Source organism: Trichophyton rubrum, assembly GCF_000151425.1.
Source record: "Trichophyton rubrum CBS 118892 genomic scaffold supercont2.4, whole genome shotgun sequence".
NCBI classification, from domain to species: Eukaryota; Fungi; Ascomycota; class Eurotiomycetes; order Onygenales; family Arthrodermataceae; genus Trichophyton; species Trichophyton rubrum.
In genome coordinates, this window is record NW_003456425.1 from 827,835 (window position 1) to 855,657 (window position 27,823).

The window sequence follows — 27,823 nt, forward strand, 5'->3', positions numbered from 1 at the left end:
AACGTCTGATGACCATTTGATTGGTCTACATTGAAAGAGAAAGGAATAATTCTAAACTGGTTCGGAGAAGGAGGGAAAAGTAAAGGTAGAGACCACATAAACTAGAGAATGGCGAGAATGAGATGAAAAAGGAAGAAAGAAAAAAGACCCAGCCTATGGGTGCCTCCGTTGTAACATGTGGGATTGGATGAGGGGTGGAAAAACCCGCAAAAGCCGAGAAAGGTGATGTAGACGCTGCAATGACAAGCAAAGGTTACATATTAAACAATGGCATAGGTTGACTGACTGGAAGCAAGGGAGAGAAAAGAAAAAAGAACAAAGCCGGCCGTTTCCTGTTTATCATGAAAGGGGAATGGGGGAGGTCTTTAAATTTCAACAGTCTTCATGTCGTCTAATGCATCTGCGTCTAGGCCTTTAGAGGGAGTTGTTTTATCGTTGGTGGGTGGGCTGTTCTCTTTGGCTTCGCCGTTTGTTGCTTGTTCAGAGGATATTTCTGTTTTTGTCTCGGGAGCCGGGAAAGGCTCGGTTGGCTTCTGCAAGACGGGAGAAGAGAGATCCACCAGGTCGTCTGATTTTCTTAGTTTGCTTTGAATCTTCAAGTCTAGCTCGTTCTTAGTGGTATTGTTGTTCACGGGAGAAGACGTTTCCTCAGTCACGCGTGCAAGTGGGCTCGAAACACCCATTGCTCCCGCAGGACTTCCGGTAGGTCCTCGGGATGGGAATCGGTGGGGTGACCTGCCTCTGTCTTCACTGGGAGTCGGGCTGCCGTATGGAGAATCCCTGGTGGTTTTGCCATTGATGTTGGTATTCACTCCGAGCCCGTTGGATCGTCGTTTGGGCTGCCGTCTGCCGTACTTCTGGTCGGTTCTCCAGCGGAGGATCTCGAGGTATGGAGGTTCGTGCTGTCTGAAGGGCTTCAATTTCAATTCACCACCTTCCTCATCAACGTAGACGTGCGGTGAATGAAGGTCGTCTGCTACAGTTGCGAGGAACGATGCCCAAGATCTCGCAATGACGTACTTGCAGTCGTAGTCGCGGCCGAAGATGATGACTTGTCCCCATTTTCCAGCTGGTCCCGGTGCAAGGTCAATGGCAATGTTGTTACCGCCCCAGTCTCTAGCAAGAGGGATCCAAGCTGGGTGAGCATAGGCCTTTTGTATGGCTCGAGGAGGCTGGGAGTCCTGTCTGTCAAGTAGTTCCTGTCTCCACAAGGGGTTTGATGCATTTTGCTGGGGTGCGGGGGGCGGTGGTGGTGCAGACGAGGATGATGCAGCTGCGCCGCCGTAGGCCCTCAATGGAGGTTGAGGGTGAGAGACAGTCGAACTGGAGAGGAATTCTTCATTGACGGTTCTCCAGTTCTTCCACTCCTGGACAATTTCTTCACAGTCGAGGAGCATGCATCCAAAAATGATGCCGGTTGGTAGGCCGCCACGCTCCTGACCGTCGTGAACCTGCAATGACTCGCGCACCTCGAGCGGTAGGCTGCAATCCAGCTCGTGTTCTAGTTCATTGACGTCATTCTGCGTACATCCTTCGCAAAGCTGGTCAAAGAGTTCCTCGTAATTCTTCTCGACCCACCGATCAATCTTCTTCCAGGAATGTGAGACAGGAGGCGGAGGAGGAGCACCATCATGAAAGCTCTGCATCTGTATCTCGCTGCCATCTACCGAGCTCTGGTCGAGTTTTTGGGAAGATAATGATCTCATCCCGGGGGAATACGGTCGTGTGGGGGAAGTAATTGTGTTTTGCGAGGTCGAGGACCGACTAAGGGATGGCGGCTCATCGAAGGAGTTGGTGAGGTCTGGCCGCGACTCAATGGCGCTGGTTGCTACTGAGGTTAGAGGGGCATCACGGCTCTGGCTGAGAGGAACGTGCTGGCCGGTCCTGTACGGAGAATCGTGAGAAGCATGACGGTCGTTGGAGGTCATGGTATGCCAGAAGGAGCGCCATGTTGACGAGAATCTACATTTTTTTTTCGGAGTGTGTTAGCTCTTCTGATTCCACCAGCGGTCACCAAGGCAGCACTGGGTGTTTCCGACTTACGATGCTGCCATGATAGGAAGTAAATCTTTTAAACAAAAAGAAGTAGAAAGTAGAAAACCGTTTCGTCAAGCTGGATCTTGAGGTTAGGGGATGTCCTCGGTACTGGCAGCTTAGGGGGTTCCTTTTTCCTGGCTAAGCTAGTCTCGGGACTAGGACAGACGACGTCGTAGGCAGTGCAATGCAGGCCCTGTGTATTTGTATCTCTATATCAGTCCACAGAGCGGTGTCTCCTCGAACCGAGGATGCAGAGTGAATGGTTACAAGCCGCCGGTGGCTACTGGGCGTCTGCACTGGGTGGAAGACGGACGGAGGGGGCACGCCAGCGCGGCAGGCCAACCGCAAGCAAGCTAGCCCGGGAAAAGGCGAGTCGAACGCGTGAGACGAAGCTCAGCAGCAGCCGTCCGGCACCGAGAAGGACAGAGAGACGAGGAGCTGTCGCCGGCGAGCTGGAGGCGCAGAAGCTGGAGGGAGGACAGGGAGGGCGGGCGACGATGGGCAGCGAGGAGAGGAGTTGGGTCGGGGAGGGCGAGGGAGTTGAGAGCGGGAAGAGGAAGAAAGTCGACTTTTTGTTCGCTCCAGAAGGAGGACGCCGAAAGATTACGGCATGCCCGTAACGGCCTGGAACGTGGCTCGTGCATGAAATAAACACCAGCCAATCAGCGGCGCCCAAGCCACGCTCAAGCCACAGTGAGTGACATGAAACGCGGTGGAGCCCTGCTGGGCACGCCTTGGCGCCCATGGCCCGCGGTATTCGTATTACCAGCACCCTGTATCGATATATCGACATATATCAAGGGGCTTTTTTTTTTTTTTTCTTCCTACTCTTTCTTTGGGCTTCTCTGCCTCTGCCTTTTTTTTTTCTCTTCTTAGGGAGAGAGAGGGAGATTTATGGAGAGAAGACAAGGATGGAGAATCGCTTCGTAGTGAGATCGATCGACTGTGGTGGGCGGTTACATTCCTGACTGCCGACGGGCCCCCGGGCATAGACTGGGAGTTCACATCCCTCGCAGCTGTGCATGCCCATTTACGGAGTACATTTCCCACTCATGTTCTTTTTTTGGCGTGCAAGGACGGACAGACAGACAGACACGAGCAAGAAAGAACAGGGTGGTGGCAAATTGGGTAGTAAACTAGTTGGTTGACGCCGTGAAATAAAATAGGAGACCCATAAAGTCCTTGGTGCATGGTGTATGGTTTCATGCCCGGGGAACATGCAGGCCCGTCGAGAGATCGAACATGCAGTAAAGTGCATGAGTGCCTGATACAGAATGCCTACATACGCACTTTACCTCTGTCTCAACCTACCAGCGTCGACGACTCCTGAAGCGCTTGATACAGGATGTGATGCTTGTGGCGGGAGCTTCCAGGATGCTTCGCTGCTTAAAATGACTGTGGCCACCCCCTGAAAACCTTGTGCTTAAAGCCAGCCGTGCCGGGGCCTCCTCTCATAGGGCAGAGGCTGGCGCTGGGACTGCGATCTCGTAGCAGAGATATCTTCCCGGGCGGCAAGCAGCGGTTACCAACACTCTATTGGCCCCTTTTTTGGTTCCTTTTTTTTACTCTATTTTAATCTTCTTTATCCTTTTCTTTTTCCCATTCTTGTATCTTTTTACTGGCATTGAAAATATGAGCAAACAAACGAGTGTGATATTGAGTGATGGACTGAAAGTGTCTAGTGACAGTGGGATGTTGAGTCGCCAAGTTCATGATAAAAGGAGAGAGGTCAAACGAGCGTGAGGATGTCATCGAGGACATCGATATAGAAAACAGCAAAGAACCCGAGATGAGAGAAGAAGGTTAAAGCGAGCGACGATGGTAGGGAGGAAATTAAAAGAAAAAGAAAAGGAAAGGGAAAGGAAAGGATAGGGTGCAGTGTATAGTAATATTGACGTGGAGGAAAGGCAGGCATCAGGGGTACAGTCAGGTACAGTAAAGAAGGTCAAGCAAGGGAACACAACTCCATCAACCCCCAGCACATGCATATGCATACCATAAACAATGAACATGTAGCTAGCGGCCAGCCGAATCATTCATCCAGGTTTCCCATACGAAGAACATAAAGCGAAGAAAGAGGACCCAGGCAGGTATAAACTCCCTTGAAAGAGCAAAGAGCCGTGAGAAACAACCATATCTCTCCGGTCGTCAAACCGAATAGAACGAGCAAACAACCAGCCAAGCCAAAGTGCACGTTGAAAGATGATAAGAATATGTAAAAACGGGAAAAGCAGTGAAAAAAGCAGATGACAGGAGAAAAGAAGGAAGAAAAAAAAAAAGAAAAAAAAAAACTCCAGGATATCATCCATCCTCGTATGACGCCATGCTAAGCTGAGTGGTGCTGTGCTGTATCAGAAAATAGCAAAGGGAGATAAAACTGTCTGGCAGATAAAGAAACGAAGGCAAAGGGTTGACTCCGGACTTTGGGAACCCAACTGAAAACCGTAACCGTGACAAACATGCTTCCATAGTCCAGATCAACATCGCAGATGATATGAACGCTGGAAAGTCGAAAAGTAACAGGGGCAAAGAAGAGAAACTTCTCCTAGTCTGGCTTTGAAAGGGAACATAAAAAAAAAAGTCAAGCATTGAGCGACGGGGAAAGCAAGGGGAAAAGAAACAAAAAATGCAGGCTTCGACCGGAAGATCATAGCAACATTGGATGGACAGTCAAGTGATTATGACCACTTTCACAACTGGCACAATAGCTGGGGTATGCATAAGACGTAGGGACGGAAAAACTGGCCAACCAAAAAGAAAGAAAAGAAAAAGACGAGTTCGTAAATAAGGTCGGCTGAGAATTCGATAGCCTGACCTGACCCAGTGAACCATCTAGGAGGAACGCCGCTCTGTGTTCTCGGGGTGTTGACCATCGCCCACATTAAGGTTCAACATACGCCGTAAGTCATCTTCCATTCGTTTGGTTTCTGCAGAATCCAGCTTTGGCGGAGGGCAATTTCTCGCAGGAGGCGTAGAAGAGTTCGATTGCATTGTCCGGTTCGGCGTCGGAGAAGTAAGGGCGCCTTCAGCTGACCCATTGTAGCTTGCATGAGCTGGAGGAGCACTGCTAAGCCCAAACTGTGCATATCTCGAGAAGGACTGTTGACGAGGCGGAGTAACCGGGTTGGTTGGAGACACCATACTTCGCAGCCCAGAAGATGGTGCGGGTGGACGGTGGGTTTGGGCGCACAGGGATGCTAGATATTGCTGTGGAATAGTGCTCTCCGAACCGCTATATTCGTTGCGGGTTCCTAAAGGTTTACCGGAATGGGCAAAAGGTACTGGTGAAGCGGGGCCAGAAGCATAACGAGTGGGTTGCTGGTACATAGAGTAATCCCCAGACATCCTGAAATTGTTTTTATTATTACTGCTATTGTTGCTGGGGCTATTCGAGGGATCCGTGAGCCTCGGGGACGCTGAGGCTGCACGCTGCGGAGGAGGGTTAAGAAGTAGGTTTTTGAGAGCTTCGCTTTTGAGTTTGTTGGTATTAGTCGTGTTGTTTTCTCGTGTTGTGCCAGGAAGACCTCCTTGTTTCCCCGGGCTAGTTGCACGCAAAGCATTCATTCGATCTTTAAAAGAGGTTGCAAATGAGGGGCCAATCGGCGACATTCGGGTATCTGAGCCTTCTAATTCTAAAGGAAACACCCCACCACTGATCTGTCTTTCACCCTGCTGTGGCCGTGCCTCATTTCTCGGAGGTGTGGATCCATTGAAAGGGCCAGAGTCCTCAAGCTCGCTCACAGGGTTGGCGGCTCTCGCCTGACGTGCGGCCTTGAAAAGAAAATCGAGAGGCGAAGCTGTACCAGCTTCCTGTTGGGTTTGCTGGGGGGTATTATTCGCCTTTGTAGGCGTACTGTCTCCCGGGTCGGTGTCTGGTGACTCATCCTGGAGCTCATCTGAAGTTCGACCGTCAGTTTCCGGCACTGACTTTGAAAAGAACGATGGTATTGGGAGCGCCGATGGCGCAGGAGAGGCATGGAAGGTTGGTCCGGCATATAGAGGGCTATCTTTGATAGAAGACTGCGAGGAGGTATGACGGTGACCGTGGCCAAGGCTCGCATTTCGAGCTGGGGCCGGCGAATTCTTGTGAGTATCTCTATTTTTCTTTGCTGACCGGCCATTCTTCGCCTTCATCGCACTGTCAGACGCACGGTTCCCCGAGTCACTGGCAACATTCGAGTCTCGGTTTGCTGCTTGAGTAGTGTTCGTCTTATCAGGCTGACGTGAGGGGTCGGCAACACCGGATTTCGACGACGGAGTGCGCTTCTGGTAACGCCGGCCATTTCGAGGCGCCTTGGGCGTAGTAGGAGCCGGACTTGACATCTCGTGTCGCCTTGGGCCGTTGTAGGTGGCTTAATAAATAGGCAGCCGTAGATATAAGAATAATAAGGAAAAGAACCAAAGGAAACGAAACCAAGAACTAGGAAGAACGCTCCAAGAAGAGGCGAAGAATAAAAAGGCTTGCACGCAACAAAACAGGTCTATTGCGCTAAGGTATTCACTGAGTAGATGAGCAAGACAACGATGACGACCGTTGTGGTATGAAGGCTGCGTGGAAGCGGGTTCAGCTGGCCGTCGGAAATGTAATGTATGGCTGGAGGTGTCGGCTGTTTATATCTGTGAGAAGCGCAAACGAAAACAAGGGCGGTCCCCCTAACATATTCATAACTTATCGGGCGGCAAGATCAGAGTACGCTGCGTGTTTCACGTTGGTGGCAGGAAGAGGCGCGATGGGGGCAGTTTTTGTGTCTTGTAGAGGGCTGTCGTCGTTGCTTGTTCGTCGATGTTTGAGTCGATAAAGGCGAACTGCGCAAAAAAGCTCCGCCTGGTTGGCTGTCTTGGGGGCGGGGGGGAGTGGGACCGAGCTTGGGGTCATGTGACATAACGGGAAATCTTATCTCCGCTACTTCTCCCGCCGCACGAGGTAGGTTAGGTCGGCTGCCTCCAGCGTTTACCTCCATCTGACATCTGGACGACGAAGCCGTTGACGGAGAAGATAGGTGGTGACAGCGTTGAGTGCTGTGTTTCAAGCTGGGCGGCATTGCAAACAAGACTAGGATATCCTACACAGGCTGCATTCATAGAGGTACGACCCATCGCGCTGCTGACTGTTAGATAAGCGCTTGTTAACTCATAGAAGGCAACAGCCGCTGTTTCTAAGCGTCAACGTCGGACCTCCCAGCACATAGAGTATAGGAGTTTACTTCAAGTGACCACACGAGAGAACTCCTTCCTTCACTTGTACGAAGTTGATGATTGTTTGTCCTCCACAAAACCATGGCAGATGTTGAAATGACGGATGCTGCTGGAGATGCCAGCAAGGGGAAAGCTGTAGCTAAGACCACAAAGGCCGATGCGGCTGGGGAGGGTAAGAAGAGATTTGAGGTCAAAAAGGTGCGTGATTCCTGATGGAATTTCCCTCGGAGTCGTTCACGTCTGTCACTGCTGGAATGAAGGTCCTTCTCCCGCTGATTTTGATATTGGGATACTCTAGTGGAATGCTGTTGCTCTGTGGGCGTGGGATATCATCGTTGATAACTGTGCTATTTGCCGAAACCACATCATGGACTTGTGTTAGTTATCATGAAGCTGCTATGCATGCCATCTCATATCCGACAGTTTCTCTAACGGTGCTATAGGTATTGAATGCCAGGCCAACCAGGGCTCATCTACCACAGAGGAGTGCACAGTTGCTTGGGGTATCTGCAATGTAAGGATACTCTGTCTAGGCGTTAACTTTCATCGGCTAACACATTTGCTTTTCAGCACGCGTTCCACTTCCACTGCATCTCGAGATGGCTAAGAACCAGACAAGTGTGCCCACTCGACAACAGAGATTGGGAATTCCAGAAATACGGACGATAGATTGTCTACCGTATTTGGTTTCTTACTTTCTCTCCTCTTCCCCGCTCCGCTGCCCGTCATTTTTCAACATAAATAAAGCTTTATGATATTCAAACCAAGGCGAGGATTCCGGCGTATGTAGTTCAATGGCTGTGAAGTTATGGGATTCGAATTCAAGACCTGGCAATTCTTACGGATCCTTTCAAGAAAAGAGCTACAAGCTTTCTCTCCTGTGCTGCCTACTCCAAGATAGAAGCAGCCGGGTAGAAGGGGACTTCCTAGTACCTCCACAACATGATAGGCAAAAAAATAAGCTAGTCCAGGATGAATTTGACCATTGCGCAACGAAACAAAAATCCACAGCAAGAATAAGATTATATCGTCATCAACCCCGCGCTTTGTCTATAACGATTCCGTCTCTGCCGATTCCTCCAGCTCCCGTGACGAGCCATGACTCAGGATGTTGGTTATACATAGGCCATGGGGGAACAATGGCCAGCATAGTTAATATGGAGCCAGCCGTCATCGTCCAGAGTGTTAGAAAGACGTCCTCGTACGCATATCCGACTAGAAATGAGACCACCTAGAAACCAAACCCCTTGTTACTATTCTATACCCTAGCAAGAATTTCGAACTTTACAGTTCGGCCCTAATATATCAAACGTTCTGCTCGGGTATAACTCACGGCGAATATAGAAAGGAGGGCTGTTGACAGGAAGTCCGTTACTCGTTGGCCATGGAAGTCCTACCAAACAGCATTAGTTACCAAGAACACCTAAGGATGACAGACTTCAGGGACAGCTCACAATTGGGCCATCGAGAGCCTCCCGGAGGGGTCCAAGGAGCTCATCCATGATTTATAATATTGTTCTATTGGTGCTGGTTGCCGTCCCAGCTAGAGCTTTGCCATGCGCAGTCAAAAGGAAAGTAAGAACAGTTTGGCAGTTCTGTTGCTGACTAATATAACAAATCATCACTATATCACGTGATAGAGTTTGAGCTTAAATTACACCAAAACATCTTCACTTCAACACGAGCAACTAATGGGAGAATCGACGCACAATTCGCACCCAACGCAACCCGTCACATTTACTGACCCTGTATGAGGGATGGAGTGCGGACAGTATAAGCTTTGATGCTTGTTCCCAGATATATAGATGATCCCAGATCACACCAAGTTGGCACCCTTGAGGGTGGACTTTGGTCGCTGAGGCCGCCTGAGATTCCAATCAGTGTCGGTTATTTCAACATGCAATTGTGATTGCGCCAGCTTTGCCCCCGTTATCATGACTTTTTATCGACCAGTCACACCTGCTTGGCAAGTGATCAGCACGCTAAGCTTTCGGCTCTTGGTTGGGAAACAATCAAGCATCTCTGGAGCTAGGAAAAGGGATCTCCAGGCGGCTTCCGGGTGGGCCATAGGTCCGCATTTATAGCAGGACGGCAAGTATTCGGAGGAGGGGTAGCCAGAAATAATCTAAACGTGGCCATCATTTTGGACTCTGTTTGGTCTCCTATAATAGGAAGCTACTCGACAATATGGAGCATAATGTGCATTCATTCTCCACTCGAGGAAAGATCCTGGCAAGTTCTTCGAATTCTTCTTCTGAACCCGATTCCTTATCTACTTGACTTCACTCCTCTATTTTATGTCTGCTGTTTATGCATTAAATACTTCGGCAAGTTGTCATCCTAGTATCCGTCTTTGTCCACTCCGTTCTCCTGATATACCTGCAAACTATACTTTGCAAATTTACTGCGTGCCCGGATCCGTGGTCCATACCTGGTGAACAAGGGCGGAATGATGCAGAAGACAGTGGCCAAAGCTGCAAGAATAGAAGTGGCTAGATTCGCGCCCAGCACTTCGTACATCCGTCCGGCAAATAGTGGGAAAACAGCAGAAAGTGTGGAACGCACAAGAGATAGAGCAGCGAATCCACTCGCGGAATAGCTCAGGTAGCTGTCGGCTAGATAGCCGGCTAAGACGGCGTCGAACTCATTTAATGCATAGCCGATCAGCACCAGGGATATAGCAGATACCACCCAGTGGACTCCAGGAACGCGCGGCGGAATAGTCCATGCAAACCACCAGAGCCCAACCGCAAGAACCGGAGCGCCAATAGAGAATCCAACAAGCTTATGTTCTGGCTGCAGTACCTTGCCTTCTCTCTGGTATTTTGTGATCATTCTATGATCAAAGATACGGGTGAGAACTCCACTGATCAAACCGATGCCAATCGTGAGGAAAGGAAGGGACGAGTTTGCGCTGGAGAATCCAAGGTTCTCATATATCGGGGGAAGAGCCTCTGTGAACAGATAGATGAGTGCAAAAGCTACTGCACTAATCGTGGCGACCATGAAGACAATCGGCTCTGTAAAAAATAACTTGAGGGGTCGGAAAAGAGCTATCCGAGCAAACGTCTTTATGTCCGGGGTATGGTCAGGGTTTAGAGCCTTGAGTGTGGTCATACCGGTTGACTTCTGCAATTTCGCAACCTCACGGGAAAGGAGTAATGATGGCCTAGATTCGCGAATCCCAAACAAAAGAATGGTGATCACAGCAGTGAAAATAGCAGACACATGGAAGACCCATCGCCTAGAACGAAACAGCAGTCAGTAAGGAGGGTCATACCCGCATACTAGGCTGATCAAACTCACCAGTCCAAATGATCGATGACATAAATGCTCATGATGGGTCCAAGGATCAACCCCATGTTAGCCACCATTGCCCACATGAAGATCAGCCAGATGCGGTCTTTGGAATTGAAAATGTCCTCGATACTTCCTGCAACTACAATGGTCGGAATGGCCGATAAGAATCCAGAGAAGAAGCGGCCCACTACGACTCCAGCTACGGAGGGAACAAGCCCGACCACAACGCAAAAAAGACTGTATAGTCCAGTGCTGACGATATATAGCTTTTTGCGTCCAAAAGTCTCCGAGTATGGCGGGAATATGATCCCTCCGACTCCTTGGCCTAAGAGATACCTAGTTTTTCCGAGAGAGAAGGCCTATAATTAGCGTGAAAGGCTTTACAGTGTAACTGGGGAAAGGAACAAGCCTCTACTTACACCGAAACGAACAAGAAGACTGCCAGGGTACGGCTAAGTCCGTACTCATGTCGTGCGTGATCAGCAGCTGCACTCTGCAGGGTCTCGTTGTTAGAATCACGCCATGTTGGAGCTGTGATTAAGGATCAACTTACACCTGCTGTACTCACGGCCGTTCTACGCATGAAAAAAATACCCGTCAGTAAGCAGTTAAATTGAACAGAATAGTGAGAGGGCAAAAGAGAAGCGTGTCAAGTGGTCATACGTGAAAAGATCCAAAATAATGATCAAACCGCTGTCATAGATCTTTCGTAACATGGACCAATTGCGTGGGTGCTTCGGGTTCGAAGCTAGCCAGCGTATATGCTCGCCATCAGGGGTATATTCAAGACCGTGTTCCTCCAGCAGAGCTTGTAGGTTATTCTCCCCTATTGTAGGAGGAACTTCAAGCTTCGTCACTGACGGCTGGGAGCTGGGTGTATCGCCGGGAGAGCCCATTTCGACGTGACCACTTTCAGGCGTCCGTTGGCGGTCTGGAAGCGCAAGACGAGGTTTGAAAGATGAATGGCAGAAGTTGTAGGGTGAGCTCCTACATCTGTATTCTTTGTAGACAAGAGAAGAACGGATATAACCTCCTGACTAAACGGTTAATTGAGGATATCAATGGGGCGTAGAAGAGGATTTCTGATACAACTTTAGTTACCTGCACAGCAGCAGAATATTCCAAAAGCTGAAAGGTCCGCAAAACAGCTAACTGGCCTATCATATTAGGCGGCGCAAAAGACGTAATAATGCCTAGTGTTGAAGGATCCACGAACAGGGTCAAGCGAAGTCACTAACTGGACGGGCCGGTAAAGTTTTTTGCTCTTCTTTTGTCGTCAGAAAGCCACATCGATGTGCATGCAAGCTTTTTTCAAACCCATTTCTTAAGTGATCAGCGTCAGCTTGTGATCCCCGTAACTAGATCTACCGTCTGTCTCAGCTAGTTGATTATTGATGATTTGGCGAGGTCCCCTTTTGCCCTTCATCAAATTAAGTCTCCGCCTTAAAAGTATTTTTAGGTTCATCCCTGACAAGCTCTTGCGCTTTGAACAAGTTCCTGCCCGCCTTAAATCGGTCGAGTCTAGGCGATCCTTCTCAGCTTGCAGACAAACCTTGAAGGTTTCTAGAACGTCCCAGCAAAATGTGTCGACGCCCTGGTATAGACACATTTCCCACGGATAGGACATGGTCAAGAAAACCTTGGAGAGAACGTGCTGGATGCAAGGGTTGGTAGATATTTGGATGCATGAGAACCTCATCCTTCAAGATACATGGGTACAGATTTGACACAAAGGCAAATGACCAAGACTGAATTTGTACTATAGCGGTGAGTATGGAGACTGGAAACTGGAGACTGGAGCCTGAAGCCTGAAGTCTGGAGTCCGGAGTACGGAGTACTTCGATCATCATCAGCGGCGTTGGCGCTATTCCTGTGGACTAGTTAAGGGGGTTTGGAGATCGGGCGAAACGGATCGCCACTTTTGCGTGTACCTCAACCAGCTTTTACCAGAAGGCTGAGCTGATAAAAGAGGCTCTTGGGGTATGGTAAATTTAACTTGATTTTATTGGCAGGGACTCCCTTGGGCAGGCAGCAACGTATACTTCGAGAAAGCCTAATTGGCATGCAATACGCAATGCTGCAATGTAATGCATTAAACAAATGGAAGCAGGGCCCCGCATGGCTCCTATTGCACTAAACTGTCGCAGCGGAGATGTGTACGCGGAACGGTGTTAACTCAGGTATTGAAATCGGGAAAGTGACTTTCAACCTGGTCATCTGGGCCTATTCCTCCACCGCGAATCGTCCTATAATGTTCTTATTGACGATGCATGAGTGCAGGGTTGGCAATATGTCTATGGCGAACTGGGACGGTTTACTCATTTGGAGGATCCAGACTTATCCGGTATCTCCCGAAAGGCCAGTTGGATGGGTGGCATATCCATCAGACTTGTAAAGGGGCTTGCAAGCCAGGGGCTGAACGGGTATATATATATGTATGTTGCCGGACTGAAGCTGCGGGAAGAAAGGAGCAGATCCAACGCATCCACATCTTTTGGTATCAAATCAGCTAAAAACGCAGGCATCTGTCATTCGTCACAATGGCCACCATTGCTCTCGCCCTCGTCTGCGCTCTGTTTTATATCATCTTTGTTCTTATATCCCGGAACGGAAACCAGAAGGGTCTCTCTCACGAAGGTTTCTTCCAGCGTGTTACCCATCTGCTCCAGAGCATCGGTCAGCAAACGGGACCTCAGGGTTCAAAGATATTGAAGAGGTACGACATGCATATATGGACTTATCTGGAAGAGGGACTTCAGAGCACTCCACTAATAAGCCCCATTTGCCGAGTACAGGAAAGAGGTTGAAGAAACGCTTAGCCCTACGACATGGCAGAGACAGTCGTATGATGCCTTCCAAGCCGCCGTCTGTTCAACAGACCCTGTAGCTTTCCCTTGTGTATATGCTACCAAGGGCTTCAAGGCAAAGGAGCACAGATATATCTTCTTGGACTCCGAAGATATGAACAACAAGAAGAACATTGCCACCTTGGCCGCCGCACTCAGGGAATATCTTACAACGCCGCAATCGGAACTGGGCCCCAACACAAGTCTGGTTGTTCTTTTCCCCATCATCAACTCACAACTATCGCCTCAAGAATACCATCAGAAATACTGGGACTGTCTCCGTGCTCTGAGAAGAGTTGACACAAAGCCATGGCCATCACACATCCCAACGGACACTGATACTCCGCTGTGGAAATTTTGCTTCAATGGCGAGCCAGTGTTCAGCGCAGCCATGACGCCTTCCCACGAGAAGCGAAGATCACGATATGCACCATGCTTTTGTATTGTCTTCCAACCTAACTTTGTCTTTGATATTCTCTTTGCCACGGATCTGAAGAAGAAAGCGGCTATCTCAAAGGTTCGAGGACTGCTGGCCGATTACGACGAAGTGCCCATTAGCCCGGAATTGAAGAACTACGGAGATGCCACTGGTCGGGAGAGTAAGCAGTACTTCATCATGGATGAAAATCAGTCATCGCCTCCATGCCCTTACACATCCCTTGATGTCTAATGAGATTTCGGAAAGCTGTGTTTCATTTGGTCGGTGCATTGGCGGCAGGCTGTAGACCATAGAGAACAAGATATAGACGTTTCTATGGATTATTAGGGTGACGGAAATAAAAGTCAGGGCAAAACCCAATTGTTTTATTTTTTTCCTCATTTCTTTTCTTCTGCTTCCCAGAGGTAATAATGGTATGCTTGCATGTTGGTCTAACGGCTGCCCCTAGTCGCCGAATGTCACACCACCGCGACGGTTGGGTATCAATTGCTGGAGTAGGGAAGAAAAGAATTATCAAGCGATTAGCCTGATAGTCATGTTGTCTCAGAATTAGTCATGAAGATGGCCCAACTCTTGAAAGGCCCAAGGGAAGTTTCTGAATAGAAGAGCGACGATTGGTAGGAGATATATCAATATAGCCATCACGGCTAATGAAAGCCACAGGTGGAGCAACAACAAAGAGGGAAAAACCACGCAAGGCGCCTAATTGGATTTCTGGTTTCCACGTGACCCGTCGATATCGCGCAGATCCATTTTGATAGCGACTGACTGGCCGATTCAAATATCAAATTTTTGCGTCAAATATAATACGTAGGGAGCCTTCGAAGCCTCTTAGCCTTCTCTGTATGACTCAAGCATTCTTCGGGCTACGCCGCCCAACCAACAATTGGCTGTTAAAAAAAAAAAAAAAAAAACCGAATGACAACTTCGGTTTTGGTCGTTGCTCAAGATGTTGTTCCACGACCGTGCTTTTGACAAGCCGAAGATGAACAATTAATTGGAGAAGAGCCGAGATCAAAAGCGGTCCGGCGAGGACGCCTTGGGTAGCAACTTGGCGACGACTAACGGGAGTACAGGCTCACGGGCATTCCATCTTGTACAGCTGACATGCAGCTCGACAGCAAAGAGGTAGCACGCCGACTATCAAAAAATGGCTAGATGGACCACAAAGAGGCTCGGCTATCGAATCGGATTAAGCACAGGCTATAAATGTATACTTATAAGAAAGAATACCGAAACGAAGAAGAAAGCTGATCACGGGGGTTGGAGCTTTATATATATCATCAGCCACATCATAGACGACCAGCGCCAAGAACAAGGCCAGGGCTCCTACACCCACCTGCATCTTCCGTAGCACCCGGTCCGAGCATTTTCTTTCCGGCAGTGACCATCTGGCCATCTCCGGCTTCCGCCAGCCGTCTTGCGAGCATCCTCTCATCCAGTCATCTCTGCAATCCTGCCGTCTTTCGTATTCGTCGTCGTCTTCCTCTTTATCTTGCTTTGTAGTGGCGGGAAGTGTCAACAACGCCAAGCTTCATTATCCCTCTTTTGGCTTGGTCTGTTTAACTTTTGCTGGTATTCCTGATGACTCAGCAGATTCTCTGTATTAGATAAACCACCCGCTTCTGTTTTTATTTTTTTATTTTTTTTTTTTTTTTTCTTCTTTCTCTCGTTTTTTTTTTTTTTCGTCTTTTTTCGCCGACCGCCACAGTGCAGACCTTGCATCAACAACCTCAACTACCACCAGCAACGACCAACAACCGCCGTCTCAGCACCAACGCAACTTCGAAATCAAGCTTGTCATTGTCGCAGCTAGGCAAGGCAGCTCAGAGCACGGATCTCGCGGACAAAAGCTAGCGATCGTCGTCGAGGGTAGCTTTTGACTGTTTCTCTTATCTTGTTACTCGAAACAGTGAGTGACAAGCGCAGGAAGAGCAGCAGCCGGACGCAGCCTCTTCCCGCCGTACTTTTCCTACCCAGCGACTCTGGAGCCTCGACGCTCCCATTCTGAAAACTCCGGCAAGTTGGCGGGGCTTAACTACATTCAGAACTCCTTCCTCCACCCTCTCCTGGGCCCCAAGTTCCGGGTCTTTGTCGGGGGAGACATCCGACCTCCATAACTTGACCCCCGCAAATATATGGCAATACGCGAAGCAATACACGTTGATCACACGCAGCCAGCCCTTTTTCGAGGGCTAGGCTGGACCGGACCATCCAACTAAACAAGAGTGGCCGTTTTCCCGCTGAAGAGAAGGGGACTTCTTCATTTGGTTTAAGCTTATCAAAAACTCACATTATCGTTCGAAACTGCAGAGTGAGCATTACCCTGCGCGTTCGCTCTACGAGACTACGCATACCCTGCAGTACTTCCCACAATTGGACAGTTTTAAGAACACAAGGGAAGGAAATCTAGAAAAACCGACCCAAAAAAAGAGCCAAATAAAACGAAGATAATAAGGATAAGAGCACAATGAGTGATTCACCAAAGTCGGACAAGGGTGAGACCAGGTTCCTCACGCCCGCTCCAGAGTTGGACGACCACCGGTTCCAGGCCGAAGGTCTTCCCAGAGCAGACATCATGGAGAATCCAGCCGCACGAGGCTCTCTCGAGAGCCGTGACCGGCCAGAGCTTCTGCTACCGATTAACGGCAACACAATGCAAGAAAGGGCCCCAATATGCAGAGACTTTGAGCACGCTGTTATTGACGATGATGAGGAAGAAGATCCAGGCAGACTTGGGGTTAAGAGGGTTTCTGCGAACCCTATGGGACCTCGTCTGGGGCCTAACGATGCCCGCAGGCCTTCAGTGACATCTTCGCGCACCTCTGTCTCAACCTCTCCCCCAAACTCTGTTGAGGCCTTTGCCGAGCCTCGTCGACGTGAACGGGCAAACACAATGGAGAGCCAAATGCCTGGAGAGCGTGAACTCCATCTTCATCGCACCATATCTGCTACTTCTCATCACCACAAAACAGCTTTCAGCAATGCCAGTGTGGCTCACCCTGGCAGCGTGGACGTTCGTGTCAACCCAACGGAGGAGGCAGACGTATGCTTCCCGCCTCCACCCTTCGAAGATACAGGTCGCTCGCCAATAATCGATTATGAAGAGCTTGAAGAGTTCGTTGCTCTTAGCAAGGCTAGGGCAGATAATATATCAGCACAAAATGGAGTTCAGCGCAAGCATAGCATCAGCGCCCAGAGCAGGCAAACTCTCAACTTCACGGGCATTCAAAAGGGAAACAGCAATGTCGATGTCCCCGAAATTGTGATGACTCCATGTGACATGGAGAAGCCAAATACTACTGTCCATCTACCCGTGGACAGTGCCAAGGATTCCGGCTCGGACGAACCTGAGGATGAAAAGACTGGTCTTGAGGCCATGAAGAATATCAATAGCCCACAGCGCTTCAGCTTCTTTTCCTCTGAGTTTGAAAGCACCGTCCATGCAGCTTCAATCGGAGACCTTGTACTTCCAGGAGACTCTTTCCGGGATCTCTTCCAGCTGGGCCCCGATGGAGGTGTCTGGTGGCTTGATGTCGTCAATCCAACTAGTGATGAGATGGGCGCTATGTCTCGCGCCTTTTCTATCCATCCTCTGACTGCAGAAGACATCATGACTCAGGAAGCCCGTGAAAAGGTCGAACTGTTCCGTCAATATTACTTTGTCTGTTTCCGCACTTTTTACCAGATGGATAAAATCAGTGAAGACTATCTAGAACCTGTCAATCTATACATGGTGGTGTTCCGGGAGGGTGTTATCTCTTTCAGCTTTACTGATAACCCACATGCGGCGAATGTGAGAAAGCGCATTGGCAAACTGCGTGAATATGTCTCTCTTAGCAGTGATTGGATTTGCTATGCCATGATGTAAGTTTCTGGTGATGTTCTTTGTTTATTACTTTTACCTAACTGCTGCGCAACAGTGACGATATTGTTGATAGCTTTGGCCCTGTCATTCGCGAAATCGAGGTTGAATCTGAAGCCATTGAAGACCATGTCTACGTTGCCCGAATCGAAGACTTCAACCTCTTCCTCCCGAAAATTGGCGGTCTACGCAAGAAAGTTATGAGTCTCATGCGCCTTCTAGGCGGTAAAGCCGACGTTATAAAGGGATTCGCCAAGCGTTGCAACGAGCAATACTCTGTCACACCTCGCGGCGATATCGGACTTTACCTTGGCGATATTCAAGACCACGTTGTTACCATGATGTCCAGTTTGGGCCACTTTGAAAAGATGCTCAGTCGTTCTCACGGAAACTACCTTGCTCAGGTCAACGTGACAAACATCATGGTGGGCAACAGGGTTAATGAGGTGCTTAGCAAGATTACCTTTCTGGCCAGTATCATCGTTCCAATGAACTTGATCTGTGGTCTTTTCGGCATGAACGTGCATGTTCCCGGTCAAGGCGGCGATGACCTGTTCTGGTTCTTCGGTATCGTCGGGGTCATTATCCTCATCTCCATAGTCAGCTTGATTTTTGCCCGTCGATACAAGCTGCTGTAAAGAAACCGCACTGCTCAGTGCCCACCGTTGTTGACTCTACGGCCTTTCTCTTCTTTTTCTTGACGGCCGCCTGGACGCACGCCAATACAGTATCAGTGGGCTTGCCTGCGAAACCAAAACATCAATAATGATTTCTACTAATGCTTTGGTCCAGTTCTGTCTTACGCTTCTGTTGTTGATACTTGCAGTTTCTTGTTGATATTTGGTTGTAATTGTTTTAATCTGGATTTTCGATAACTCATGGAGATTTGGCATATTGTTCAATCCTTTCTGGTACCCTAAAAGTCTTTATCGCTGTAATATTACCATTAATCCGTATATAATCCATGGCCCTTTTATGATTCTTTTGTCGGTTTTATTTTGATATCACAAGGTTATCAAGCTCCACAGCGGTGGGTTATTACATAATCCCGTAGTTCCTTGGAAGTTATGTATGTTAAGCCTTAACGGAATAGGACGTTGGACAGTTTACATCGATCTTGAACAAGGACAACGACCGGAGAGACGATGATATAATGAAAAACCATCAGGTGAATACCTTGCCCTTTTACTACTATCCATCCGTTCACACGAGCCTGGGTTATTCCGCAGCATCGATGATCAATTTCGCCATATCTTCACGGTAATAGGTGCCAATAAACGGTCAACCACGTTCAAAGGAACCACCGGCCCCTCTCCCCCCATTCATTTATCAAGCGATACATTCATACCGGCGCGCCGATGCCTTGGCCGAAGCTCACTCCTCTCCAATCCCGCTTTGCCGCCTCCCTCGCTGCCACCATCCTCCTTATAATACTCTACTTTGCCCTCTCCAACCCACATCTCGCCTACGCAACAAACGTTGATGCTCTGATATTAGAAAGACATGGTTCTCCAGATTTGACACTTATAGACACCCAGGAGCAGATTTCCGTACAGTGGAACCATGTTTCTATACAAGAAGAGAATAGGCTGGACAATGAGGATGGCGCAGATATTGAACGGAGGGCGGCTCCAGGAACAGAGGCCCTGGCAAACAATGTTGCTAAGTTGAAGAATATAAAGATTGGGGAAATACAGTATTGGGTATTCCCTAAGGAGGCAGTACATGGCCCCAGGTCCCCACCTACACCGGGCTTGCCGTCAGATATAAGCGTCATTCTGGATGGAGGCACGACAAATCCGGATAGCAACTCCGAAGACTCCAAGGACTCAGAAAATTCGAATAATGTATTCGAATCGGACGCCAGGGGCATAAAATTATCTCGTCGCTCTGTTTCCGTACATATCACTGCAAATACTTGTCTTCAGCCAGAGCTTAACGTTACCCGTGCCGCCAAAGACGCTGGACCGCCTCAACTGGAACTGTATGTGTCTACGAGCAAAACGTTCGATAGGCCCGGCCCACAGTACAAGGACAACTCTGCTATCACCCATAAACCCTTTGATGGAGGCTATGTTGCTGTAAATCCCGATACAGATGGAGATGTGTACATCGCCATTGCCGCTCCAAACAGCACCCGTTACTCAGGAATATATAATTATGAAATCGCAGCCTCGATTGACGCCCCGTTCCATGGTCTCGATAATAGCAGTTCTTTCCTCTATTTTGTGGACGGTGATAACAATGCGGCTCTTTTACAAACAAATGATACCACACGTGAACCACCAGAGTCGGAAATATATAAGAAGTGGCTGGCCCTTGATCCACCTCCTTTTACGTTATTTGCCCATAATATGAACGATTCGGCTATTTTGGGCCTTCAGCATTCATATTGTGGTCTGCAGAATAATGCACAAATAAGCAAGAAACAGAAAAGCCTAGATGTTGGCATGACTGCTCGTGGTATAGACCATAAACCCAAGCAACAGATTTATGCGAAGGGTCTCAACAGCAGCTCTGTTTACTATGGATTCTTGGCCATGGAGGGAAATTCAACTGCTTATGGTAACAAGGTTGTAGGGGGCGGAGGAAAAGTGTGGAAAGCAATGAATTTCACAACAAAAAGAGGTAAGCGAAAATCATACCCATCGATCTACCAAGCCAATACTGACTTATATGGAATTTTGAAAGAAAACAATTGCGCTATAATATATAATTTGAAATTCTGCTCCGAAGTTGCCTATGCAGTCCCATCCAGTCCGGAACTCAAGGTTTCTCAGCTTAGCGAGATTTATGACACACAAGCGGAGCAATTATACCAAAATTTCAGCTATTCGCTTCAGCAAGTATCCTGCAATGCTCCCGCAACAGAGCAGTACTCCCTTGCAACGAACTGCTCTCAGTGCGCAGGTGCCTATAAACAATGGCTTTGCGCAGTCACTATACCCAGATGTCAAGACTTTTCCAGTGACCTTCCATTCCTCCGCCCGAGAAATACTGGCCAACAATTTCTCAATGGCACCATGCTACCCGATGACTACTCAGGCCGCCTGAACGTTTTAACCAATTCTTCTCGAAACCCACTTATCGACATCAAAATTAAACCAGGGCCGTATAAGGAAGTCCTTCCTTGCCAGGATCTATGTCATTCATTAGTTCGAAGCTGCCCTGCGTCATTTGGATTCGGATGTCCCACAGGCCAGTGGCTAAACTATTCTTATGGGCAGCGAAGTGCCAACGGAGATATTACCTGCAGCTACCTCGGGGCCGCGTATTTTTTGAATTCGGGATGGAAGTCCGTGGACGGAATGAAGTCTATTTTTTCCTTTACGCTTGTGTTTTGGGGACTCGTCTGGGGATTTTCATTGGAACTGATCTGAAACAACCGACCAGAAGGAAAAGTGATCAGGTAACTAATCGCCACCCTCGTCTCAAAACAGTTCCAAGCGAAGTGAACGAGCATCTCCTATAAAAATGAAACGATTCGCTTTGACCTCAAAACCGGCGTCTGGTTTATATTCAAATCATGCACCGAAATAGATTAAGGGCGTATCCGGCAAGATAACTGCAGGTCAATGCTGATAACGGAGGAAAAGGCACGGAGCGGTTCAAGTACTGCCACGTTATGGCCCTCGTCATGAGAGAAACATACAGATCTCAAGAATTTGCAACACGCAGGATAGGGAATACCCAGTTTCATTTCTTTGTTCATCCGTTTATATGACCTTATTCCTGACGACAAGGCTATATAGTATATATTGTACATCGACTCCACGAGATCCAAGTATCTCAGCCATCTAAAAAAAAAAAAAAAGACAGATTCATGTCAGAGAAAAAATTCTCCGCACAGAGTCAGAGTCCGGGGCCGGGTTCTTTGCGAATATATATTTGAAAAGCTTTCTAGGAAGGCATGGGTTTTGAGTCTTTTGATGTAATATGGAAGCAAGGTGTCAGGCGTTCTGTTATACATTTAGTTGTCCAGTAGGATGATATTTTTCCAAGGCCATGACTCAATAACTTAGGCAATAGAAAGATTTAGTATTTAAAAGTAATCGTGTTCGCTAGCTCGTGAATTTATAGAGTGATCCTAATATTTACAAGGGGTTCGCTGTTGGGACCGGATGACCAGTCCATCACTACTTGGCTCTCCTAGGGGTTGGTGTCCACATATTCTTCCCACTCGTTGAACCCGACATCACAGCTCTTTTCGGAGTGGTATTACCTACCTGAGCCCAAAGCCTCTGGGCAGCAGGGGTAAGGGCCGCTCGGCTCATCGCTGGAGTTTTGGAAATCGACGATCTATCGCCCGATTTACCAAAGGCGATCATGGGGCTGCTTGGGAACATTGGAACAGGGGTCTTCGTCTCTTTGATCGCCTTCTCTCTTCTATTATTCTTCGCCACACGATCCACCATACGATGAAGCAGCAGTTCTCGTTTGCCATTTTCTTTGAGCTTGAACGGGTTTGGCGTCGAGTCAGACAACTGGCTCTCAAGGAGCTTGAGATGATATGCCTCTTCATTCTCGTCAGCTTGTGGCGCTGAGTGTGACTGAGGCTCAGGTTCATCTTCGTCAACAAACGCGTATCCGTTGACACGAGGAGTTTCACCGCCAGTATACCCCGGCTCCGAGTTGGTTGGTCGAAGCCTTCCAGCTATTGCGTCACGGACTGCAGATAAGGAAGGTGAAGGCGGGACAGTCGAGTGTTGTTCCCCATCACTGTTTTCAACTTGCGGCCTGATGCGGGTGTTGTAATAGAGGACTTGTTTCTCCCCCATTCGAGAAGTAGATTCTTGTTTCTGCTGAATTGTTTCCATGTCGTCTTCTACCGACGAAGGGATGAACATCAGGGAGTTCTCGGGTTTCGATTTCCATCCATCTGGTCTCGCTGGTCGGTCATCCGCTGTAGACTTGTTGTCTGATAATTTCATAAGTTGTTTCTCCTTGCTTCCGTCTGGTGCGGCCTGCGCTTCCAGTCTTTTAGCTTCCCGCTTTCTGTGCACTAGCTCTCTAGCAGAGGGTATCTTATTCTCGCGCCATAGCCATGCGTATTTCTCTCTCTTCTTTTCATTCTGTTTATCTAGTAGTTTGTTGAAAGATTCATTATCTTCGCTGGTGTACTTCTGTTGAAAGGCCCCTAGTCCCATATTTCGAATCTTGGATGAAATCCTGTGGCCGGCTGAGCTTGTTGCAACCGAGGCCATGCTACCGGGAGTCGCACACGACATCGGGGTATCTCCTTTCCAACCTCTCGGCGTATTCTTGTCCATAGCAGGAGTCCTATGTGGGGTATCCATATTTGACACGCTAGGAGCTCTTCCGCGCCGCGGTGTCATGGATGTCCCGGCATATCTTCTTTGCGAACCTGGCGTCATTAACTGCGCCATCTTCCTTCCTGCTGTGGCAATCCATTCTTTATCCTTGGACTCAAGCGCATCGAGGTAATCTTGCTGAGCTTGGGTTTCGAGCAGCCCAGGGAAGAAGTCTCGGGCGACAATATGGGAAAGGGCATCAGTATAGTCATCTTCGTCCAGGGCTACAGGCGGTCGTTTTATTCGTTTGGCAGGTGGAGGAGGCGGCATAAGCTGAGTATCGGACGACCGTTTCGCAACTGCTTGTGACGAGGGAGAAGCCATGGCTGCGGCTAATATCTTCAAAGTGCTGTCACAAGCCGTCGGTTACTTGCATCGATGTCATCAAAGTAATTTGCAGTGAGCTTAACTCCATGCATGAAAGCTTCATGAAAGAACTCGTTTACCCTATGACGGCGTTATCCTTTGGGGTATCACGTGGACACGGAGAATAGTATATGCGAGTAGTTAGTTTAAAGTTATTAGTCATATTTTAGAGTTCCTTTTTAAGCTTTAAAGTTGTGCACAAAAAATAAAATTATGACTTCGGTAGAGTTTGTTTTGTTTTGTCCAACCTCTGTGTTGTTCTCCATCCTAGTCTGTATGATATACTTAGAGGTAGTTGGAAGTAGGCATTATCCGGCCGAAAAAAACATAGAAGTAAAGAGTATAATACGAATAAATTAATCAATTAGCGAAAGAGAGACGGACTCCAAATAATAGCTCGCAATAATTCCACCACACCGTTCACACCGACGGCCATGCGAATGCTCACACCCTTAGATGCCAGCCGAAAAATAACCCCATTCCCCAAAACCATATAACAGTGAAAAGAATTAACAAACGATGGGCTGAGACAAATCAAAACAGGAGATGAAAGGCGAATTTTTGCACACCGTCCGAAGTCTATTATAGATCCCCCCAATAACGAAAGCAAGGAAAGCAGCAGCAGAAGACAAAAATTGGAGTGTTGCAAGATGCTCGATGAAAAAGAAAATTTGATACAAATAAAATATTTTGCTCGTATGCTCAACGGGTAAGAGAATGGTGGTGTAACAGGTAAACGGAATCATGTAAAGCACCAGCCCATTGGACCGGAAGGGGATAATTAGAATGTAAATCATGTGCCTGCAAGACTTCGTTATAGGTGAAAAAAAAAAAGAAAAAAAGGGTTGTATATAAGGAATTTGGTAGAAGAGATGTGCTACCAGCACGTAAATGCATGATCATAAAGGTCGTTGAAGAGATCAAGGAAAGAGATATAAGAAATGGACGTTCGATAACGAAAGGTGGGGGTTAAATGGGGTATAGAAGAGGATGTACATTTTAAGTACGAGGTGCTCAGCTAACTTTGGGGGAAGTAGCTGGCCCGGTAACAGGAAAGAGCGAGTATGAGGGTCGGTTCTTGCGAACGCCACGGCTCAAAGTTGAAGCGCGTTTCCGGTTCACCTGGCTAGTTCTGACGAGCGAACAGTCGGCAGAGTCGAGTACAGATGCAGACTTAGAGCGGTCATGCATCGAGACGGAAGGGTTGGAGGCAGATTCGATGCCCGAGAAAGAAGCGAATGGCATCCTGGGCATTCCTTCGCGGCCAATTGGAAGGGGTCGAGAATAGGTAGGCAGTGCCGGTCTCTCAGCCAGTGGGCTAGTTGGGGCCTCACGATCGACCATCTCGCGACTGCAGTTGGGGCTGTGGATAAGGTCTGGAACGCTGTTGGTTGAGGTGGAAGAGCGGTGTTTCCGGACGATGGAGGCAGCGCGAGACAATATCATGCTCTCTTGGGAATTGCACTTGCTAAGAGGAGAGGAACCGGTGCGAGTGTACGCTGGCTCGTCGATGTGATACTCGTCGTCTTCGTTGATATCAGATATCACGTGACTATAAAGAGAGTCATGTGACACATCCTCGAAATGAGTCTCCAAAACTTGAATGTCGGTCGTCCTGGGCTTCTTGTCCATCGACTCAGCGGTGGACGGAAACGTTCCGAAGGAGTGATTAAAAATAGCTGGGCTGGCAGCATCACTTTCAGCTCTTGTTGAAGCCGAGGTTCCGGACGATGGCTGCAGCTCTGGCGTGGTCTGGCCTGGCGTGGTTGTGTCCAAGGGGTGGAGATAAAACGAACTGGTGTTGGGCTTGAAACAACCTGAGGTTTCGCTCTTTCCGAGATGCGAGCATTCCCGGTCTCGACTCTCCTCAGCCGATTTACGGTTCCAATCGAAATTCGAGTTCGATTCGGCAGCATGCTCATAGCAGTAGTCGATATCGGCTTCCCAGGAATCGTTAGAGGCATGCATCCCAACAGTTCCAGCGGGACTCTTTGGTTCAACAGGTGGTAATAGCTTGCGTGGTTGCTCGGATGGAAGGATGGGAGAATGCAAATCTTCGTATTCAAATCGGGTTTCTTTGAGTGGGCTCAGGTGTAGAGCTGGTTTCTTGAGCTCAGAGGGTATCTCGACAAGCTCAGGTTCCATATGCGCGTTATATGGAGCTGGGTCGAAAGCTATGACATGGTTGCTCTGTGGTTCATCACGTTCGTTGACTCCACTGGGCTGGACGAGCGGAGAGAGGTTGGTGGAGGGAGCGTTATTTTCGTCAGGGCTAAATGCACGTCCTATCTCTTCGATCGGTTCTGCGACAGGGCCTTGCTCCGGCGGCGACACAGCATATCCAACGACAGCGTTAATCGGTCCATCCTCCACTGGAGATAAGGACAGCCCATTCAGCCCCATAAGCTCCTCCGACGGGTCGATTCTTTGACCGCCAGATTTGGGACTCATTGCCATCCTTGACGATCTCCTAGGCGGTGGAATCATGGGAGGTGAGAATGGCTGTCGTACAATTCTGGAAACCGGTCGAGAGAAATTTTCGACTGAGCGAGGTGCTCTCAACTGTCGGAGTTCGGGCGAGGTGACTGTCGTCATCGTGGCTCTCGGCGATCTGGGGGGACTGCGAGTAAAGAGAGATGGAGCATCGGGAGCGAGGGTGTCAAGAGTCCAGTCTGACTCCTCCTCGGCTGTGTATGGTCGATATGAGAGGTTCTGAGCATGTATGCCCTTAAGCTCAGAATTTGGTCGTTGAGAGGCGCGGATGATGGAGAATTCGGTAGCGAGATCATGAGGATGAGTGTGAGCAATTGGTGGTAACTGGCCGCGGCTAGTGTGAGTAATGTGTTGGAAGTGAAAGGGCTCCGAGATGCTGCTTTTGAGTTTGGTATCTGTACGATGATTATATGTTAACAACAGAGAGAGACAAAGGCAGAAGGTAAGGAGAGGCTTTTCTGTGTTCTCTTTTCACAAAGGGTGTGTTAACATACGGCTGGAATGATTCCTCTGTCGATTGATACGACGAAGAACAGCAGGTTTCTCGCGCCGCGGCTTCACCTTCTCACCGTACCAGACCTGATCGCTAGACATTTCTTCCTCCTCGTCCAAAGTGAGAGTGTCCAAGAGGCTAAACTTGCTTCCCTGGCGTCTGAGAATGCGATTACCGCGGGAGAAGAAAGATTTGCTCGAGCTCTCTTCTTTTTCTAGCGGCAGGACGAAATCAAAGACCCCCTTGCTGCCGTCGTGAGAGGATCGTTTCGACGATGTCATAGACGAGGCAGGGGATAGATTGGAGGAATTGGCAGTGTCACTTCGAGAGCGCTGGCCAAGTACTGACAGACGCTTGGGAGTCTGGGTTCCAGTGTTGTTTCGAGACCTTGAAGGGCTGCCCGATCGACTTCGTGAGGCTCCTGATATAAATGGTAGCTCTCGCAAGATCTGATCATGATACCATTGGGACGTCGAGGGGCGAGACGAGGGCTGGGATGGAGAGAGAATGGGGGGAGAGGGCGAGGATGTATATTGTTCCAAAAAAGTCATGGTGACTTTCCTCGGTCCACACAGATGAAGGAAAAAGGCAATGGGGATATTCTTATTAGGTTAGACTCCCAGGGAGGGCGTGTGGACGACGATATAACGGAGACGGGGGGGAGAGGGAGAAGGGCCAAAAAAGGGTGGGCTTGCGTCCTATCCTCCTGTCGCTTCTCTCCACATTCGCCCACGCGAAGGACCAGGGGTCGGTCAGGACGAGTATGGGAAAAATGAAAGAAAAAAAAAAAAAGAAAAAGAAAAAGAAAATAGCAGCAATTGAAAATAAATTGGATGGTGTTGGAGGGATTGACCCCGTTGGGGGGAATTCCTTGTGCGGTATAATGCTTGCTCGCCTTGCCTGGGCAGGGCCGGGATTATGCCTCAGGGGAGCCAGGCTAGCAAGCCACCATGGAAAGGAGCCGACAAAGAGCAATGGCCGAGCAGCAATCGAATTGAAACACAATCGAGGACGTGAGTGTCGGTTCCTGAGGCCGTGGTCAAGAAGGCACGGACACAGTCAAATTCTAGCAGCGGTAGCCTGGGACGAAAAGAAGCCAGCGTCTCAGGTCGGAAGTTGCCGTATATATATCGGGCGTGTATGTATATATGTATGTATATATATATAAGTTTTGCGAGCGAGGAGTGTGAGATATAATATATGAGCTCTGGAGAGACGCAAACAACCAGTGTATGAGCAAGCGACCCAAAAGTAGGCTCTCTGTGAGAAGTTAAATAGAGACCGACGAGCCAACCCTCGACAGGGAAGTTATCGTTGGGAAAAGGACCGGGAAAAAAAAAAGGAATAAAATAAGACGATGAAGAATTGAATAGACGGTTAGATATTTAGGCGGTGGCTCCTTGATATCAGGCTGGTGGGATGGGACAGAATATCAATATCCCTGACGCAGGGCCACGAGCAAGATATGTATGTATG

The 27,823-nt window shown here is 48.7% G+C and overlaps 9 protein-coding genes across 10 annotated transcripts; 4 read left to right on the top strand and 5 right to left on the bottom strand.

Moving 5' to 3' along the window:
- Positions 1-165: 165 nt before the first annotated feature.
- TERG_04178 (uncharacterized protein) lies at positions 166-2,569 on the bottom strand. The gene is made up of 2 exons (XM_003235077.2): positions 2,044-2,569; positions 166-1,962 (listed from the first exon to the last, which is right to left on the bottom strand). The coding sequence occupies exons 1-2, from the start codon at positions 2,052-2,054 to the stop codon at positions 366-368; spliced, it is 1,608 nt and encodes a 535-aa protein (XP_003235125.1). The 5' UTR covers positions 2,055-2,569; the 3' UTR covers positions 166-365.
- Positions 2,570-3,588: 1,019 nt separating this feature from the next.
- TERG_04179 (uncharacterized protein) lies at positions 3,589-6,760 on the bottom strand. Its single transcript, XM_003235079.2, has 2 exons — positions 6,696-6,760; positions 3,589-6,644 (listed from the first exon to the last, which is right to left on the bottom strand). The coding sequence occupies exon 2, from the start codon at positions 6,358-6,360 to the stop codon at positions 4,870-4,872; it is 1,491 nt and encodes a 496-aa protein (XP_003235127.1). The 5' UTR covers positions 6,361-6,644; positions 6,696-6,760; the 3' UTR covers positions 3,589-4,869.
- Positions 6,761-7,314: 554 nt separating this feature from the next.
- TERG_04180 (RING-box protein 1A) lies at positions 7,315-7,902 on the top strand (the record flags this gene model as incomplete). The annotated part of the gene is made up of 4 exons (XM_003235080.1): positions 7,315-7,431; positions 7,532-7,610; positions 7,677-7,747; positions 7,804-7,902. 4 exons carry the CDS (start codon positions 7,315-7,317, stop codon positions 7,900-7,902), a joined length of 366 nt encoding a protein of 121 aa, XP_003235128.1.
- A 1,671-nt stretch (positions 7,903-9,573) lies between these two features.
- TERG_04182 (uncharacterized protein) lies at positions 9,574-10,616 on the bottom strand (the record flags this gene model as incomplete). Of its 2 annotated transcripts, XM_003235082.2 has the most annotated exons (2): positions 9,574-10,477; positions 10,540-10,616. In XM_003235082.2, the coding sequence occupies 2 exons, from the start codon at positions 10,614-10,616 to the stop codon at positions 9,574-9,576; spliced, it is 981 nt and encodes a 326-aa protein (XP_003235130.2). The 2 variants fall into 2 exon arrangements, with proteins under 2 accessions (XP_003235130.2, XP_047606203.1); XM_047749731.1 differs by lacking the exon at positions 10,540-10,616 and having other exon boundaries at positions 9,574-10,350.
- A 2,457-nt stretch (positions 10,617-13,073) lies between these two features.
- TERG_04183 (uncharacterized protein) lies at positions 13,074-14,049 on the top strand (the record flags this gene model as incomplete). The annotated part of the gene is made up of 2 exons (XM_003235083.1): positions 13,074-13,249; positions 13,329-14,049. The coding sequence occupies 2 exons, from the start codon at positions 13,074-13,076 to the stop codon at positions 14,047-14,049; spliced, it is 897 nt and encodes a 298-aa protein (XP_003235131.1).
- Positions 14,050-16,288: 2,239 nt separating this feature from the next.
- Positions 16,289-18,321, top strand: TERG_04184 (uncharacterized protein; the record flags this gene model as incomplete). The annotated part of the gene is made up of 2 exons (XM_003235084.1): positions 16,289-17,685; positions 17,742-18,321. 2 exons carry the CDS (start codon positions 16,289-16,291, stop codon positions 18,319-18,321), a joined length of 1,977 nt encoding a protein of 658 aa, XP_003235132.1.
- A 720-nt stretch (positions 18,322-19,041) lies between these two features.
- On the top strand, positions 19,042-21,063 carry TERG_04185 (uncharacterized protein; the record flags this gene model as incomplete). Its single annotated transcript, XM_047748215.1, has 1 exon — positions 19,042-21,063. One exon carries the CDS (start codon positions 19,042-19,044, stop codon positions 21,061-21,063), a length of 2,022 nt encoding a protein of 673 aa, XP_047604192.1.
- Positions 21,064-21,757: 694 nt separating this feature from the next.
- On the bottom strand, positions 21,758-23,319 carry TERG_04186 (uncharacterized protein; the record flags this gene model as incomplete). Its single annotated transcript, XM_047748216.1, has 2 exons — positions 21,758-21,832; positions 21,910-23,319. 2 exons carry the CDS (start codon positions 23,317-23,319, stop codon positions 21,758-21,760), a joined length of 1,485 nt encoding a protein of 494 aa, XP_047604193.1.
- A 1,056-nt stretch (positions 23,320-24,375) lies between these two features.
- On the bottom strand, positions 24,376-26,898 carry TERG_04187 (uncharacterized protein; the record flags this gene model as incomplete). Its single annotated transcript, XM_003235087.1, has 2 exons — positions 24,376-26,249; positions 26,349-26,898. 2 exons carry the CDS (start codon positions 26,896-26,898, stop codon positions 24,376-24,378), a joined length of 2,424 nt encoding a protein of 807 aa, XP_003235135.1.
- Positions 26,899-27,823: the final 925 nt, after the last annotated feature.

What these genes read in the sequence shown, in the direction of transcription:
- TERG_04179 (XM_003235079.2), bottom strand. Translation starts at nt 6,360, where the DNA reads ATGTCAAGTCCGGCTCCTACTACGCCCAAGGCGCCTCGAAATGGCCGG.